General features: G+C 38.7%; 1 protein-coding gene across 1 annotated transcript; it reads right to left on the reverse strand.

Moving 5' to 3' along the window:
* Positions 1 to 944: 944 nt before the first annotated feature.
* Positions 945 to 8,846, reverse strand: notum2 (notum pectinacetylesterase 2). Its single transcript, XM_074698547.1, has 11 exons — positions 8,533 to 8,846; positions 8,310 to 8,362; positions 7,644 to 7,739; positions 7,462 to 7,522; positions 6,719 to 6,831; positions 6,498 to 6,600; positions 5,576 to 5,764; positions 5,318 to 5,418; positions 2,936 to 3,083; positions 2,810 to 2,857; positions 945 to 1,990 (listed from the first exon to the last, which is right to left on the reverse strand). Exons 1-11 carry the CDS (start codon positions 8,844 to 8,846, stop codon positions 1,687 to 1,689), a joined length of 1,530 nt encoding a protein of 509 aa, XP_074554648.1. The 3' UTR covers positions 945 to 1,686.
* Between the last annotated feature and the right edge of the window lie 9,701 nt (positions 8,847 to 18,547).

Consider the following 18,547-nt stretch of genomic DNA (forward strand, 5'->3'; position numbering starts at 1 on the left):
ATAAAACAGCAATGTGAATGGAGTGCTTAAATATTTTACAGTGTTTTATCAAAGTTAATACGTTCTAGCATAGTGCTGTAAATTGGCCAAATAAACTGTAACAATTTCAGCCTTTGTGAATGTTATAACCTTAGTTTATTTATTAAAAACTCGTTAACACGTTAGCCTTTGTGTTCGTTGATCATTTCAATAAAGTTGTTTTTTTTGTTTGTTTGTTTTTTTGCAGGGGGAGTGACCTGTATGAACAAACAGCGCCACCAATGGCTGTGGATGACTAATTACACATATTCAATAATGAATTTGTGAATTTGTCGGAAACTAAAAGGTGCTCTGTCCATATATAACAGAAAACAAATGTAGCCTTGCAGTAAGAGAGGTCCATTTCGATCTTCAGCTTCCATTGTTGGTGCAACAAACATTTATCCATCACCTTGTTTGTTTTGAATATGTTTGTATAATATTATAGCTTATCTGCAGAATATGTCTGAATTGCTTTTGAAAAGTATTTCAGAATTTTTGCATGCACTTAACTCATCCCAGAGTTAGATGTGCATATTTTTAACATGCAAAGAGATCAAAAGTTTAGTACATTCAGAAATGATTATAGGTTCCTGCAGTTCTGGAGAAGCTTATTGCCAACAAGTTGTACCTGCTCTCCAGATTGACAGTTCCCTCCAGCAAGCTTTTACTGATACTCAGTTTGACCTGGAACTAATAGACAATAGCCACACAAAAACTAATGATAAAATAACCTGAATAAAATAAATATAAAACGACTTTGATAATGAATAACTTTGAAAACAGAAATGAATTTCAATAAAATACTTTTTAATGTTGAACCCAGTACAGCTGTTAAAAGCCATAGTCTATTACAGATCAGCATATTTCACTGGTTACACACAAGGCTGTGTCATCTTTTCAGGATTTTTATTTTATTGCACTTCACATTTCAAAAAAGCAAACTCCTTCTGGCCAACACCAAAGACAACATGATCAAACTTTTCTCTCACATGCACATAAAATATATTATATATTATTTATTTCATATATATCTATATATATTTGTATAAGTTAGCATGGCACCAGGAGCACGACTAACAATATCACACGTCAGCAGAATAGTGTGCGCAAAATTATTTTCAACCTAGCTCGAGTACAGTTTTTGAATGCTTTTATTCCTTTGTTACTATTAAAAAAATCAGGATCTGAAAACTCAAAAATATCATGATCCCCTAAAATGGGAAAGCAATGACTGTAACCCTTAACTGAATGTTAATCACTGCTCTGACAAATACAGTACATAGAGTGCAAATGTCACTCTGTAAGTACAGCATCTAACTCTAGAGCCATGTTCTGGACTTTGATTGTAATGTAGCGTGATCAGGATTACCGTGTCTGGTATGAGGCGTAGTGTTTCTGCTAAAAACAGGGTTTTCACCAATACAATTATAATTCTCTTTCAGCAGCCAGTAGAGGGACAGCTAAACCACTGTGACTCAAATACAAGAACACACCCATCAGTCAAGTTATCAGTTATACAGAAATAAGCATGATGGAGTACTGAGCAGCACGAGACACAGTTACAATATTTCTGTCCTATTTTTGTGGTTATATCAAAACGTCATCACATCTCTCCACATTTATCCTTTAGCTTGTTTCCTCTTCAGTAGCTAAACACTTAAACACTTAGCCTCCATTGCTGCCCAAGCTGGCCAGAGCATCCTCCCCTCCCTGGGGATCCAGGCCCAGTCTCTGGAGGTCGAGACCCATGGCTACCAGCATCTGGATCAGGGTGAGCTCTTGCTGTGTGGCCTGGTCCACCAAGGCTGGGCAAGTTGGGTTACACTGGGGCCACTGGCAGGAGTCCAGCAGGTGGAAAGGACAACCTTTGGCTGGAGTTCTGTTGTTGCGAGTTGCCTCCAGATATCTGTCCCAGCAGTGCAAGGCACGTGGCAGCGAGTTTCCTTTAACTTGGAAAGTTTTCCAGTTACTGAGATCGTGAAGAAACAGAAGTGAGATAAATAAAGAAAAATATAGATAAAGAGGAAAACATCAGGAAAAAAGAAGCCTAAAATAAACAAAAGACTCTGTAATTGTCAAGTGTCAACGTGGAATATGAAGACACAGTTTGGTAAATTTAGTCCACATTATAAAAACTGAAATCTAAGAAAGGGTTTAAGTCTGAGTTTAAAAATTTTAAAAATTGACAATATGAGCTACACTTACCAAAACAACTACATGGAATTGTTTTATTTGAAATATTAAAAGAAAAAAATACACTGATTTGTCAAAGAAATATCTGTTTGAACATTAAACAACACATCAAGTTAATAGTTGAGGCCAAGTATTATGCCACCAAGCAGCAAGTCTGCTGGGTCAGCCAAGCTTTAGTTAGCTGCTTTGGTTTGAAGAGTAAATATTTTTGGCTAGCTATCACTACAAGCATAACTTTAATCTGTGGAGCATCATTAACCAACATTAATAACTTGATATCTGCTTCTCCTCCTGACAGTTTTGACATATCATTGCGGTGCATCTGGTGGAAAAAGAGCAGGAATACTACTTTAAAATGACCCAAAACTGTTGCAGACATTTAGCTCAGCTCAAATAAAAATAACAATAACAATACATCTTCAACCTAAACGAATAACTTGATTTTGTAAACCCAGCTGCAGTGACACATAAAGGTCAATTTGAGCAGAAAATAATGACTGTGTCCCGGGGGTAACAATATGTAGGGGCAGGTATTAAAGGATATAGATAAGGTATAAATTACCATAAGACCTAAACAGTCAGATATCATTCTCACCTCCTCGTAATCAGTGTGTGGGAGAGACAGGAAGGAGCAAAAACAGCCCTAGAAACAACAACACAAAGAAACAGTTAGATCATGTTTGATTCAAAGCAACTCTTTGAAAAAGTTTTTGAAACCTACGTGACATCTCTCAGCGAGGTTTTGAGCAGCCTGCCCAGGTTTCGTATGTACTGCCACTGCTCCTCTGACAGACTCTGTCCTCCCATGTAGATGTTTTCCACTCTGAGCTGCTCCTCATCAAACAGCCACTGCACAACAAAGAGAGGAGCTGCAGGAAGAAAATGGAAGAATATTTGACTCGATCTAATCAGTTTGATTATCAGTGTGATCAAGGAGCAAACACTTGGAACAAAACTTCCTTTAAATGGGTAAAAACTTCAGATAAAACCAGACTCAATGGTTGCACTCATCTGTCACGCCCTGCAGAGCCGGTAAATCATGATATAAATAACATCATGAAGTAGCATAATGTAAAAACAGATAACAAATACTTGTAGCTGCAATGCCGTTTATGACTAAAGAGGTAAACAATTTTCACATCATTGTGTCACTTGTGCTCATCAAAAAGCAGTTTCTCATTTCTGATGTTTTGGGACATCCCTGCAAATAATTATGTACAATTCTCTGCTGTTTCCTACGTTATCAATTGTTTGTGTCATGTTGATCATAATGGATTACCGTGGGTCTCTGTTGAACAGTCTAACACCTCACGACATTTACTCATTGGTTCATCTCATAAGTCTTTACATGCAAAAAGGTTGAACAGGTTATCATAATATGTCAAGCATATTTCCACACAATCCCATTAGACTCTTTTTCTAAATCTGTCTGGATTGGTAAATTGCTCTCTGATCAGTCTTTACTTTCTCTAAAAAATGGAAATGTGTGACGCATCAGATCAACCAATGTTCAACCAGTTTTCTGAAATAGCTCAAAGGTTAATCTCATGAACCATTAACTGGTAAGTATGTCTGTGTACTTTCCTCTGTACAGACAGTGGCAACAAATTTCATGTAAAAGGACAATAAAGATCTACCAAACTTGTGTACCATGTTCTCAATCATAAGCTTACAAAGGCCCAGGTTGGTTGAAGGTTGCAGCCAAAAGCTGGTAGAAAAACGGTGTCCTCAATCATTCAGACTTTTTGTGGACAGAGAAGATCTTTGTTGTAATGTGAATGAGAATTTGTGGCATACAGGAACACAAGGAAGACTGTACTGCACTGTAATTCCCACATTTCTACCTTTGATTTTTTTTTCTTTGTGCTATGAGGCACATTTTTTTCCTTTCTGTATCCCTATGATGGGGTTAATCAACAAATTACAACACAAACAGTGAAAGCAAAAATGTGAATTTTTGTCCATTCTCTTACAATCAATCTCCCACCCACACACTGAGATATAACATAAAATTGATATTAACTGTCATCAAAACTTTAGGCACAGTTTACATCAGAACATCCTTTCAGAGTAAACTTATATTGACAACATGACTAAGCACTTCGGCTGTCCTATCCATACATAATGACACGATGACTCGTCATTCTGGGAAATTTACTTTTGAGAGATGAACTGAGAATTTTGAGAAAGATACTGGCTTTTGCAGGTTATCTGTGGTGTTTTGCTATTTTTACAAACTGTTTTGAGAAATGCACTTACTGTTTTACAAATATCAAGGATGATTTGAGAAATGTACCAAAGCGACTGAGAAAAACTTTAATGCAATCTACTTTTGGAGTTCTGTTAAGTATGCAGGCTGCAACATTTTGGACCAGCTCAGGACTCAGGAGGAGAGTATTGCTATCATCCTGCCAAGAAGACAATTCTAGAGGGAGAGAGATGCTGAAAGCCATGATGCTAGAAAACTGATGGTTTCATCACTGAAATTATCATTGATAGGTAAACATGAGAATCATCAGCATGACAATGAAACATTAAAGAGAGTTTGATAACTATTCTGCAAAGAGAAAACATGTAAGAAAAAGTGAATTCTTGCTAAACCACTCAGGGTTGCAGTCTTGAGCAGAATGTGATTGCCAGTTGAGCTGAATCTGTCATGACCTAGTGATTCAGGAAGAAGTCACCTTTTTTTCTGAATCACAATTCACGAAATCTAAAATGGGACCAAAAGCCACAAAGTTAAAGTTGTCATACTGAGATTGCTCTTTTCCTGTCCTGAGACCACTATTCTTATTCTTCTTCTCACAGCAGAGAGAGCCAACTCCACCACAGATCCACAGTCACAGTAATGAACTTCATCATTTTGCCACAACTACTCTCCTGTTTTGGTTCAGTCACATGGCTCCTTTCAAAATATTTTTAAGACAAGCATCACTTGATAAAGAGTGTAACTATCAAAAAAGGCAATTGGTGTTCTGATAAGGAATATTGGACTGACGTGAATAAAGTGACTAGAAACAGAGGAGGTAAATACATTTTTAAGGGTTTTCATAGTATGTTGATTCCAGTATCACAAACAATAAAGACACTGGCTTGTACTCACAGGACATAGTAGTGTACAATTTGTGGCCAAAGAAGCACTGCCACTCCTCCCCTCTCTTGTAGAGCTGCCGACATTGATCAGGCACAACCCCATTCCACAGCCTGAGAAAAAAATCATGGTCACTTTAGTACAAACAGAGTAATTGTTCGGGCTCTTTAAACAGAAGAACAAGTTAAAGAACTTCTAACCACACATCTTAGCCAAAGACAGCTAAGTTTTAAGTTTTAATTCAACCTTGCAACAAATAACATACTTTACCTGAGTCCAATCTTGATAGCATCCTCAGGCGAGCAGGAAACAGTCTCAGGGCAATTGGGAGACCTCTGCTGTTGACTCTCTAGAAACCAACCTGAGTCCACAAGTCCACGGACTTGAGTCTCTGCCCCGAGTTGTGCCAGCTGATTGGCCACCCTGTCAAGGTTCAGCAACACACCTGTACCCCCCGCGCTACAAGGACACAAGAAAAGCCAGACAGCTTTGCTTTGAGAGTGGCATATTTATAATGGACATTCATGCTAACAACTGGACAATATTAAACTGTATTTGAATTGTGTTTCCTATAGTCCCTGAACCACTAAGGGTTCTTTTTAATGTCATCTGCATTCACCCATTCACAGCACATCAGTGACTGAAAGCAGGGACTGCTTTGTAACGTCCCCATCATTATGAAGTACTCTATCCACAGCCTGTAGGCTCAGCCACACGGGGGTAAAGTGTCCTAGAATAAAACCTCCAACCCTCCAAATGAGGGACCACTGGTTCGACTGAGCCCCAGTTGACCCCCAGAAATCTACCTAAAGTTCTGTTACTAAATACTTTAGAATAACAGAGACATAAAAAAACCTCAAATGAAGCAGGAAACAGGATAAAGATGCCTAAAAGTCAAACAGTGATTCTGTTTTGAAGTCACTGCATCCACTTTGGGACTAGAGGAAGTCCAAATGAGCCAGTTGCTAACCTGGGAGAAATGTAAACCATCAATAGACATTATGCCATTGTTAACAGCTGGCTGTAAATGTCTTTACTGTTGACATCAGGTTGCACCCAAAATAAAGCCTCCCTTGTGTAATGCTAGGCATGGAGGTGGTCCAGAGGGAAGAAAGGACGTTGGCTCCAGTCCAAAAGCTGAAGTCAGCATGTCACAGCGCCAGAAACAGAAGCAGAGCTGATAAAAACTCACCTCGTGCCAGACAGCATGATGACTTTGGCCTGCTTGATTCCCTTTGGAATGAGGTCTTTGATGACCTCCTGGATGATCAGCGACCCCATGAAGGTATAATTTGCTGACAAGTAAAATACACACATTTTGTATGATTGAATAAAACAGACAGTAATGGTAGCATACTCCCCCGACTCACCAAAAGTGAAATAAGCTTTGTAAACATTGAAGGAGAATCTTACTTGCATTGATGGTTCTCTCTCTTTCTTTTTCTCTGCCCTGTCGTTGCCTGGGAGGAGGAGTTGGAGCAGGCCCAATGCCACTCCATACATCACTGGAACAGTACGGGATGAATCTGCAGAGAAAGAGACAATCTCATTTGTTACACTAACTCAGACTGCGGTGGGTGTCTTATGTTGTATATTTGGAAATTGCAGACTTGTGCATTATAGGCCACTGATGGTATCAGAACAAGGAGTGCTGAAGTTGCAAAACTCTGTGTCAATGTGTCAGATGTAGAAAAGGATGCATTTTATACTCATAAACTTAATACTGTCACATTCTATTTTTTCTTTTAGAAAGTAGTCTGATGGGAGTGCTGGTGTTATGGGTTTTAAGGTCTGAAATTTCAATTTCACTGTTCCAGCACTTTCACCAACCATCCTCAGACACACAAGCAGTTTCCTTTCTGACAAAGAGCTTTACGATGCCTCTGTGCAGACAGAGTTAGTTCATTGAGCTCAGGGAGCAGTGAGCAGCTAAAGAGCCAGATATGTCTCTCAGCTTGTAAAAAAGCAAAACAGAGCTTAAAGAAACATAAAAAATCAGACTGCAACTGTTTGACCTTAGTGGTTAAAGTTAAAATTGAAGCAAACAAACCTGCCAGTTTTTATGCTACTATGTCCTAAACTGTATTCTTTATTGTGGTATTGGAAATGAAGACACCTGTCTTCCAAATACCTAAAGAGGACAAACAAGAACTTACACAATGTTTGCATTATGCCAGTGTGGGTTTTCTTCTGCTTGAGAGGACAAAATTCCAGTTCCTGTTAACCAAGCAGTCAGAGATCAGACAGATGAGCTTCTGTGTCAAGTTTACATCTAACAAGTGAGTTTATCAGCTCCAACACGTAGCATGCACGTGTTAATCATGGCCGCCTAACCTACCTCTTTTTGTTTGGGGCCAACCTGATGAGCTCATTAGTCGGGGTATATTTTGGTATCTGGCATCACAGGTCTCTTTGCTGTAACAGCACCAGCCACCTAAAAATAATGGAGACTAATCTTAGACGTTCACATCAGGCACTTCAGGGGGGACCCTTGTTAGCCCATCACAGAGGAGCGTGAGGAATGGAGAGAAAGGAATGCACCTGTAACCTGGTCTACTTACCATCGTACATGATTGGAGCCAGTCAAAATATACAGTGTCTTTTATTTGTACCTGATTGTTGACTAGCTGTCAGTTTGGGGAAAAAAATCTCCAATTAGAGTTGTATGTCAAGGCAAAAAGTATTTTTCAAGTCTCTAAAGGTGTTCAGTGTAATCAAGTCATTAATCAAAGCCGTGTTAAAGAATACAATCTTATCCTGCTAAATATTTTTACTGTCTTTATATGCACACCTGTCCTATGTTCTCAGAAAACACATTGAAGCTGTGCTGGAAGACAATCCACACAATTTCCTCCCATTCAAAGTCTATTACAGTGACAGGAAGCATCCAGAAAAGGAGATAAACAGAAGATGACATCCCCATCAAAATTCCTATGGGGGCATCATGTCAAAACAAGCTGACCTTTGGGGACTAAATTAACCAGTTGAGGTTTTAAATACTCACCTTCCAGAAATAACAGCCATCGGCGGCTTCCTCTGAACTCCTTTAGGTAAAACCTGTAGAACCACAAATAAACAGGAGGCGGTTAAAATACAAATCCGTGTATGGACCGACTTATACCATGTCACAATAACCCAACAAAGAAAATTTGGAACCAAGGGGAAACAGCTTCACTTCATCCAGAGACTATTAGAGAAAATGAAATATAGCATCGTGAAATTCTCACCCAGCTGCAGTTCCATCATTACACGTAACCTGGGTGTTCTTTAGGAAGTGAAGCCTCATATCATCCGTCTGCTGTCCAGCTGCTTGAGCTCCTGAAGTACCTTCACGTTGTGCTTCAGCTGAGCCTCCAGTACCTCTCGTGTTTTCAGCACTTCCAGAAGTCAAATCAACCACAGGGGAGGGCTGGACGACATCACCTCCTTGATTCCCACCAGACTTCTTTGTGGTCTTTGCACCGCCTTTAGCATTACGGTTGTTCTGACACCAGGTTCCCACGAGCAAAAGCAAGAAAACTGCCTGGCCCAGTAACTTCATGTCTAAGAAATCATAAACGATAGATAGATAGATAGATAGATAGATAGATAGATAGATAGATAGATAGATAGATAGATAGATAGATAGATAGATAGATAGATAGATAGATAGATAGATAGATAGATAGATAGATAGATAGATAGATAGATAGATAGATAGATAGATAGATAGATAGATAGATAGATAGCACTGTTCACTTTATCTAAATCCTCTCCATCATCTCTTTACCCTTGAATGTAACAACCTGGAAATTCACTTACCTTAACCAAAGGTAATATCTTTGAGGCTTGTTGCTGATAGAGCCTGGGGTCAGTCCAATAACTACTGCTGTTGGGGAGAATTGAGAGCTCAGAGCGGAGAGACCAGGTGTGAGAGGAGGATGCCAGTCATGAGGAGTGATCAAGCCTTGACCAGGTTTTGATGAAGTCTGAAAATCAGCGGTGAGCTTTATAGTGCCACCATATGGATCAGATTTCCCCCCATTCACCCTTGCAGCTCCTGCCAGGGCCTGGGATAAACTGCTGACAACACCGTGCGAGGGGAGGTGCTTGATGGAAAGCGGCGGGGAGAAAAGATAACATACGTGTCTCTTCAACATATTTGAAATCTTTGCTCACACCCACCAACTAGCCCTCTCTCATCTGACCGTGAATCAAGAACAAGCTCACCTCCCCCCAATTTCTCTTCACCTTTCCCCCTCCATCCATGTCTGATCGTCCATGTTTTGATCTAAACATCTACACGGTCAGCATAACTGCATGGCCTCTAGACATGGCATGTGACCCTGAGGTCACTGGAGCACACACCTCAAACACTCGCTGTCATGGGAATGAATAGCACCTTAAGGTTCCCACATGTTCAGAGACTAAGTGGGCACTCTGAGATGTTGGACACTCTAGTTGGCTGTAGCATCACACACGCTGTGCATGTTCCATAAAATTAACAGTTTGCACATGCTCACAAGGAAGTAAATTGAGAAATGAATGAAAAATGATTTGACCAACTAAAATTTATTTTCTAATTTTCAAAAATGTCATCTGTGGAGACATTTAATGCAAGCATTGAAGTCAAATTAAGATGATCAAAACATATTCCTTATTCATCAATATCAAATGGAATGAAAACAATGAATGTATATCCAAGTTATAATTACTTTAATAAATAAAACTTATTCTATAAAGTTTACAAAGCAAATATCAAAGCATAATTGTCAGAAGCATTAATCACATGTCTAGTTTATAAAAGCCGTACAAGAATTGATTGTTTTTTGTGGTGCATTGAAAAACTCTTTAAATTTGAAAGTGACAATGAAATTATAAGTATGTAATCATTAAAAAACGTCCATTCCAAAGCGGAGACCTTAAAAACCACAAGAAAAATGAAAACCCAGCCACTTGCCAGAAAAAGAAATCTCTTTATAAAAAAAAACAAGGCTAGATGACCGCAATCTTCCACACTGCATGTTAAAAAACAGACAAGACTCTGTTGTGGGAATGACAGCATGGGCTGAAAATTTTGTTGGCGCAATCACAAATTTGGGTTAAATACTGTACCATACAAAGAGGAAGACCTTTGAACACTAACTATCTCTGCTCTAAAGAAGAAAGGGACTGTCCAGCTTCAATGGTCAGCTCAAAGGCACCATCCAGAATGGTACTTTGATACTTGATATACAAAAGTCTGGTTCCGTGAAAGCCCCATTGCTAATGAAAAATATATTCAGATTTTGCAACAAGAGTTGCAGTTGGATGTTGTGCATTTCTAAGGCTTGATAGTTTTCCTCTGGTTCTCCCACAGTAGCATTGCATGATTAAAAGATCAAAGAAATCTCTACTTCTCACAAACTGGTGTTCAAGATAACTCTTATTTCATCCTCTGTCTGAAAAACTTTGTTTGAGCCACTGTCTCTTTAAGGCTCCCACTCCTCGAGCCCCTTTCCCTGTGATTGGCCAACTCTCCGGAGGTCTGTCAGGGGTGGAGCCGTGGGCACACCTTGGTGTTTGAGGCCCGGTCCTCCAACCTGCCGTGGACTAGTTGAGCGATCCTCATGTGATGACCTGATTAGCAATCAGCATGAGCAACTTGATCAGTGTCCAGAGTCAGGAATTCTTTACAACCTGTGAAGATGTAGTGGTTTGAAAATGTGCACATGTTGAGTTTTGACATCCACTATTGCTACAATATATCCATGTTTAAAATACTGGAAAAGCTACCCACCTCTCGAAGTCAGTGCTTGTTGGTTGACTGCACTAATAACATCATGGCAACAACAACAACCATGTTTTCAGAGTTTCTCTCCGAGACACATTATCAGATAGCACCACTGGTCTGACAGGAGCAAACACACACACACACACACACACACCACTGTCAAACTTAAAATATGAAGCTTGTGATGTTACAATAACATCATTTTAAAGGCGCACAAAACTTTATGATTAGATCAAAGTTGCATGTGAAATAGGTGGCAAAAAGTAAGTGTTGGAGCATTGAAGCCAAATTTGTCTTTTGGAAAGAGAAAACCAAGATGCTAAGGGAATGCTGAAAGAAATAATTATGCACCCAACCATTTTAACACCCCACAAACACAACAGACGGATTCACAAGGTTTTTCTCATTGCTTTGGCAGACAATTACGGTATTTTTGTATCATCTTCAAGCATTTCATGCGGCTTTGGATACTTTTAACTGAAGCCAGAAAGAAAACAAAGCTACTGAAAAAATGTCTTTGAGATCGTATGCACCTAAGTGCAATAAAAATGTACCCTAAGGTCATTACTATATTGAATTTGATCTACCGAGCTTAACAATTCTTCATTCCTTCTGTTGTCTTGAAGCAGACGCACCACCATCTGTCTTCCCAGAAATCAATGCAACAATCTGTTTAGCAGATACCTCAAATAGCTGAAAAACGAAAGAAGCCGCTGTAAATCTATCATCATTTCACCAGAATGTCACGAACAGAGAGATGGCATTGCTGCTATTTTGTTCTTCTTTGATATGGGATTGGACAGAATGATACATTTTTCTCAGTAAATTTGTGTTCGACATTTTCAGAGATTCAACTCCTTCAACTTCTCATCGATTACAGAGCAGGATACAGAGTACACACACCCATCCAATCTTTCTCTTTGCTTTAACATAAAGAAAAAACAAAGCCATTAGCCAGACGGGTAATGTGTTGAACTTCACCTTCAAACAGGCAACACTTTGAACCCTTATGCAGCATAACAGGGATTCATTCTCCCCTTGTGTTGTTATATGTCAAACCTAAGCACCAAGGTCAGGACACCTAAAGCCCGGGTGGTCTTGACACTTTGTCTGCTGAGCATATGTGTCATCACCGGCCTCAGAAACTGAGGGCCAGACCGGGAGCTTGAACTGCTGTTTGCTTCAAAGAACATGGAGCCGGAGTGTGTGGTTGTGTGAGGAATTCTTCTGCCAGCATCACGAAGCTCGCAGTTCACATCTTTGAAGTCAAACCACACAAGCATCCAAACCAAAGTGTGTTCTAATTTAACACAAATCAAAATACCAATACGAACCAAAAATGCAACAAAAACACTTACAATTAGAATAATAAGAATACCAAAAGCATGCCTAGCAGCTCCCCCTGTCATGTTGCGTGTAATTTGACAATCTGCAACAGCATCACTCTGAATCTGTGTTGTCAGCAAGTGAGGACATAGCAGGGAAAGAGGCCCATGATTAATAGGAGGTAAGAGTGGCATCTTTACAAGCCACATGAAAACAAGCCTCAGGCAAGAGATATGAGACCTGGCCAGAGCTACAATGTAGCGCTTTCCACTTAATCAGCAAGGATGACAGACAGGGGTCTTAGTGGGATCGGTGTAAAGTGCTTGGCCACTGTAATGTGCTACTACGAGCAGGTGGGGTGGGAAAAACCAACCCTTGCAACAAGGGGTTAAGAAGCCTTGCATGGTGACCTTCTGCGAGCTGCCAATGCATCAGCGTGATAGATTGAGGAGGCATGAATGGCGGGGATACAAGGTGTTGGATTCGGGAGGTTTGGAAGGATTCGGGTTTATGTGGCGGCATAGAAACATTACAACGGTTCTGCAGGCCTGAAGTCACAGCATTCAATACGGCTCTTTTCTTCTGCAAATATTCTATTTGTACAGCCGTATCTTTAAATGGGCCAGGTGAAGAGATATTGTGTCTTTTTGGTCAAATAAAGGATTGTTTTCAAGGATCAGCAGGGGCCGGCCTGTGCAAACATTTTAGTAAACAGCTTGAAGTGTCTTGGGGTTAAAGACACAGTGGAACAGACACAAGGCATTGAAACAATGTTGAACCAGCAAGCCTGTCAGTGCAGTGATGGATACTGGTGATGAAGTCATGCCATGCTCAGCTCACACTCCATGAGGGCTCCCCATCAAAGTCTTAACACCTGATCTACGATACAACTAACACACCACCCAGAGTGGAAACAGTTGCACCAGTCCCCTCTGATAAATGAAAGTACATGCTAATGTGACCTTGGTGCTAGAGAAAAATATATTAAGACCCAAAAGAACTGTTCATGTTCCTAAAGTTTGCTTTAAACTGAGATATGTGGTAACAGGAAGTCCTCTGTAGTGAATTTTTGAGTTTTCAGGTCGGCACAGCTGTGGTTTGATGCAAAGCAAACATGGCTTCAACAAAAGGCTAATGTGCTGCTCATTAGCAACTGTTTTTGAAGGGTAAGGATGTTCAGGTACAAAGATACTGTTATTTAAGAACTTATTTTGAATAATTTAGAGCTGACTTTTTGTTTTTTTCCTCCCTCAAAGTAATGGATATGTGGCACACTGAGGCACACTGTAAACTGAAGACTCCAGCTGAGGTGATGTCAGCGCTTTGCATCATGTGCTGTTGTCCAAACTGGGAAGACCTGGACACGTGATCACAGCTCTGTCAGGCCAAACACACCTCAATCATCAAAATGATTTACGAGGTAGTGAAGTGCACATGAAACTGCATGTATGACTGTCATGTTACTACAAGGTTTGCGATAACTCTGATTTCTTAAGCCAAGGAAAATTAAAAATGGATTTACATAAACAGATTTTCAAAGAATATTGTACAGTAATCATCGGCATACAATGACATCAAGCTAAAGGTATTTTTATGTATAGTCATACCAAAGACCGGTAAAAATGTTTACTGTTTACTATCTATAGAGTTGCCTGTGTGAGTGTAGCTGATGTTCAGTCCATGCTCCTGAATGTGAACAGTTGACCCGGATAACTAGGAGTGTATTAAAAGCTCAAGTGAGTCACTTCAAGTTACTGGCCCCTCATTTCTTGGAACCCCTCATTAAAGGGTCAAGGTACTGAATTCTCTAATAAGCATGCACATGACATGTACATAAAATTTATGGCGACATGACAGTTTGCATCTGTGTTAGCTTTATGGCCCCTGGCAGCCAAGTAGGATGAGATCATCTGAAAAATACAGCATGAAATTATGTTCCCAGAACTCAAGTTGGAGCCATGCAAAGGCATATCACAACTGGATACAAAGCAAGTCTATTACAATCAACTTTATAAAATAGAAGAATCGCAGTCATAAAATGAGTAAAGGCATGGTTCAGAAAACTGAGGACAGGGGATAAGGAAGGCTCAATCAATGCAAGAAATAGATGTTTGCAAGATTTTAAGAGTTAAAGTGTGTGCCGCTTCTTAGTATCCAAAATATTGCCAGGATGTGGATGGTACTTTTACATCTGTCAAAAATTATGGTGACCTTGTCTTGTATTGTTTTGCAAAGCAATCTGATCATTATCATGGAGTTATGTACACATATGGTGGAAAAGGCCTTATATTTCAAAAATAAAGAATCCTTTTAAAAAAGCCCTGGATTCAGACGGTGATTTGGATCACCTCCAAAGTTTAATCACATCTTCCCTATCCCATTTTGAACATTTCCTGAAACTTTCATCCAGATCTGTTTTTCACTCTTTGAGTTATGTTGTTCACAGACAAACAGACAGATTGACAAACTCTCCCCAAGACATAACTTCCTTGGCAGAGGTAATTAGTTCAAATGACAATAATCCTTAATTAATTAGAAATACAAACAACTGCAGATTTTTCATTAGCTCAGAGAAAAAACAGTACTTTTTTCCTCCAGTGTTGATCTTCCTTAAAAGAAATCCTCCCTGAAGTTACCCATTTGTCAAAACTTGCAGCAACAATGACTTAATTTTACAGAACAAATTAGTTTACTAAACCCCTGCTAATTTCTCACCCCTCAGCAGGAGATGTGCTTTTTGAGAATTAAAATGTTTACCAAGAATTTTGTTACTGAGTTGTCAGAAATAAGGTGAACAATAATTCTTTAAAACTATCACAGTAATGTTTTATGGTAATATTTTAGTGCAACAAAATCTTCTCCGGGCTCTCTTACGAGTCAATTCTACAGATGGGCCTTGTGCTACTTATTAGCTGCCATTAATCATCAGCCTGCAGCTGAATGACAGTCCGCACATATTCAAGCCAAGAAGCACTACAATCTGTATCCGAAAGTTTTTATGACTCATGAGGATTTGTAATATTTGTGCGTCAGAAAATTTACGACCCCAATTATTCATGGTCCCCGTTTTGTTTTATTGCCTCAGTTTTTTTTGCCAATATCTTCGTCAGTGTGTCAGCAGATTCCTTTGGATGTGAATCTGAGAAAAGAACCTAAACAGATCACATGAACGGCTGATGGCTGCATATGGCTGTGGAAGGAACTTTTCTAATTCACTGAAAATGAAAAATACTCAAAAGTGTCTCCACACAAGACAAAGCCAACTTGTTTAGAAAGCTACACAGATATTAGCACCGGTATTCAGACTGTTTAATCACTCCCATTTAATTCACTTGTGTTTTCATCATCCAAAATGGTTCTACACATGAAACTGTGAATTTGTTCTGTTTTCTGTTTGTTTGTTTTTTTTTAATCTTCTTGTCATCAAACTGTCAGCACTTTTAATCCTGGTCAAAGATATTGTGTGATGACCTCCCTTTGATTGGCAAAGCTGCCAGCTGTCTCATGTTGCTTATGTAAACCTCTATGTTGACCTCTTATGACTCTGTTTATTATGTGACAATAAAACAAGGACACTTACAGTGATCAATAAATTAAATCATCAATACATTTTTGACTTACAAGACTGTAATAAGTGGAATAATGTAATTTACTATAAAATGATAGTCTTATAGAAAAAGGGTTTAGGAAATCATATTCAAATAATATTATACCCATGACACAGAAACAGTATAATATATGCGCATAATGTCCACCATCATAACAAATATGTGGAGGTCACAGTTATTTCACGTAAACATTTACTTAACTTATTGAATCTATTTTTACAGGATGATGTCATCAGGCACATTAACCCCTGAGGTTGGGTCCGCCCAGCTAAAATAACTCCTCTGACCTCATGCCTGGTAAAATAGATCACAGCTTGTGAACCAGTGAAACCGTTCACCTACAGGGGATCATCTGTCAACAAATAGTGATGTTTTGGAGGTGACGATTTATAGGACAAGCAGGAATGAAAGTCTTACTTATGTATGATTTTTAATTTCAATCAGAAATTAATTTTTGACAAGAAACATACCTAAGTAAGACTTTTGAAACCCCCCTTGGATAACAGAGCGCTTAAATGTCTTATTGGTCAGTGATTTAGTTAATGAATGGATTGAAACTGGAGCAGCCATAAAATGTTAAATGTTAAATGTAGCATTCCCCTCTGAATATTTGCTTTTGCTAAGTAAGAAATAAATAAAAATAAAATGTTGTTTTTATAGGTTAAGCAATAGAAAATGATGTTTCTTCACAGTCCTGCTCAATTTTTTTGACCCGTTGCAGATGAGATCATTTGCTTTTATGAGGCATCACTTTAAATTTTAGATTGTGTCATAGCCAGCTAAAAACTCTTTCTTTAAATTCTCATCATCCCATTACTGTCAGCTTTTGCAGTGAGCGTCAACATGTCTCCATTGAGAGCGATTCACAATTTAAAAAATGTTAAAGGTAAAGATATTTTGCATTCTGGGTTTTATTTATTTGTATATTTGTTTGTTGGTTGTTAATAACTGTATTCTCACATAGACATTGCACATATATCTCCTCTAGTTTGAATTTGAAGCCACAATTTATAGACAAGGCACTGAAAGATCACATATTTATTGTAGCCAATACATAAGGGATCTTGCTGACTGAAGCCCAAACCAAAACATAGTTTCAACTAAAGTCAAGAGTCCCACAGGTAGTCCAGTCCTGTTGTAAATGGTAACTGAAAGCCCAGTGACCCTCGTGTAAGTGTTCATCTTGTTCTCTCAACCAGTTCATCCTGTTAATCCAACCTTCTGTCAATCCAGTGTGAAAAAAATAGACTGTTATGGATAATACAGATGTAATCAACTATTTAACACCATATAACTAGCTCCAACTGAAACTGAAAACACGCAAAGAAAAAAATCAGTCGACAAGAAGTGCTGCTGATAACTTTGCATTTTCACTTTCTCATCATCCCATATTTCATATGTTGTTTAGAAGGTGCTTCAATGAGGCTTATATTGAAGCCGCTGATAAAATGTGAAGCTTTTTTCTGCCCATGTTTAATCCAGTAAATGTTTAATTTTAAAGCGGGCTTTTGTATTCTTCATACTCCTGTCTCTCTGGTACCCTCATCGTTGCTTTACATGATTTACAGCCCAAAAAAATCAGTATGTATCCCACAATGAAGTTTTTTGTTTTGTTTTGTTTTGTTTTCACTTTCTTTGCCTCCATATGAAGCACAATGTTTAAGGTGCTGTCTCTTTAAGGGTCCCTGTTCCACAACCCCCCTTCCCTCTGATTGGACAGCATTCTCGAGCTCTGTCAGGAGCAGCGCTATCAACAGACTTGGGTATTTGAGGCCCTCCTCATGAACCAGCTCCTTATCTGATCTTTTTTTCAATGAGGATCTCATTTCTTTTTCTTTTTTTTTTTTTTGAATAGACTGTTGGAAACATTTTAAAGACAGCTTTAGGGATTTTGAAAACACATTAACATGTAGCAGTTTTAAAATCTGCACAAAAACAGAAATCATAATACTTTCTCTTTAAAATTTCCTTGGGAGTGAAATAGCCTTGATCTGGTTGGGCCAGTCAAAATCAGTTCTAGTTTCAAAGGGCTGTAGAGTTGATAGGCCAGGTGTTAAAAAGTAGGCGTTTCAGAGTAGTGCCACAACGAATGAAGGAGTTCAGGATCAGTTTGCCGTTTCCTTCATGAAGAAAAATTGAAAAACTGGTTTTCTACATAATTTTCCCTGAAAATCCAAAGAACACCTGGGTTGTGAGAAAAAAAAAGAAGGCTTGAATATTTTTCAGTCATTGAACCCAGTACTTTATGGATATCATGTGATATTTCCTGAATTAATTGAAACAATATAGTAAATCAATAAAATACAGCTTTTGAAATATTGCTATTGTCCATTTCTCTTGTGTAATATTTCAACCTGTTAAACACAAAACATTAATATTTTTTGGTGACTTTATCTGCAAGACCTTAAGATAATTTAACATTTTAATCTTAAAGTCTAAGTGTGACATGTGTCTCTTTAATTAATATATTCAGAGCGAAACATCTGATATATTACAAACTTCACACAGAAGATAAACTTACTAATTGATTTCAGTCTTATTAAAAATGGAGGCATG

The sequence above is a fragment of the Halichoeres trimaculatus genome, unplaced genomic scaffold, assembly GCF_033239565.1.
Source record: "Halichoeres trimaculatus isolate MK-OKI-2021-1 unplaced genomic scaffold, fHalTri1.1 fHalTri1_scaffold_2, whole genome shotgun sequence".
NCBI classification, from domain to species: domain Eukaryota; kingdom Metazoa; phylum Chordata; class Actinopteri; order Labriformes; family Labridae; genus Halichoeres; species Halichoeres trimaculatus.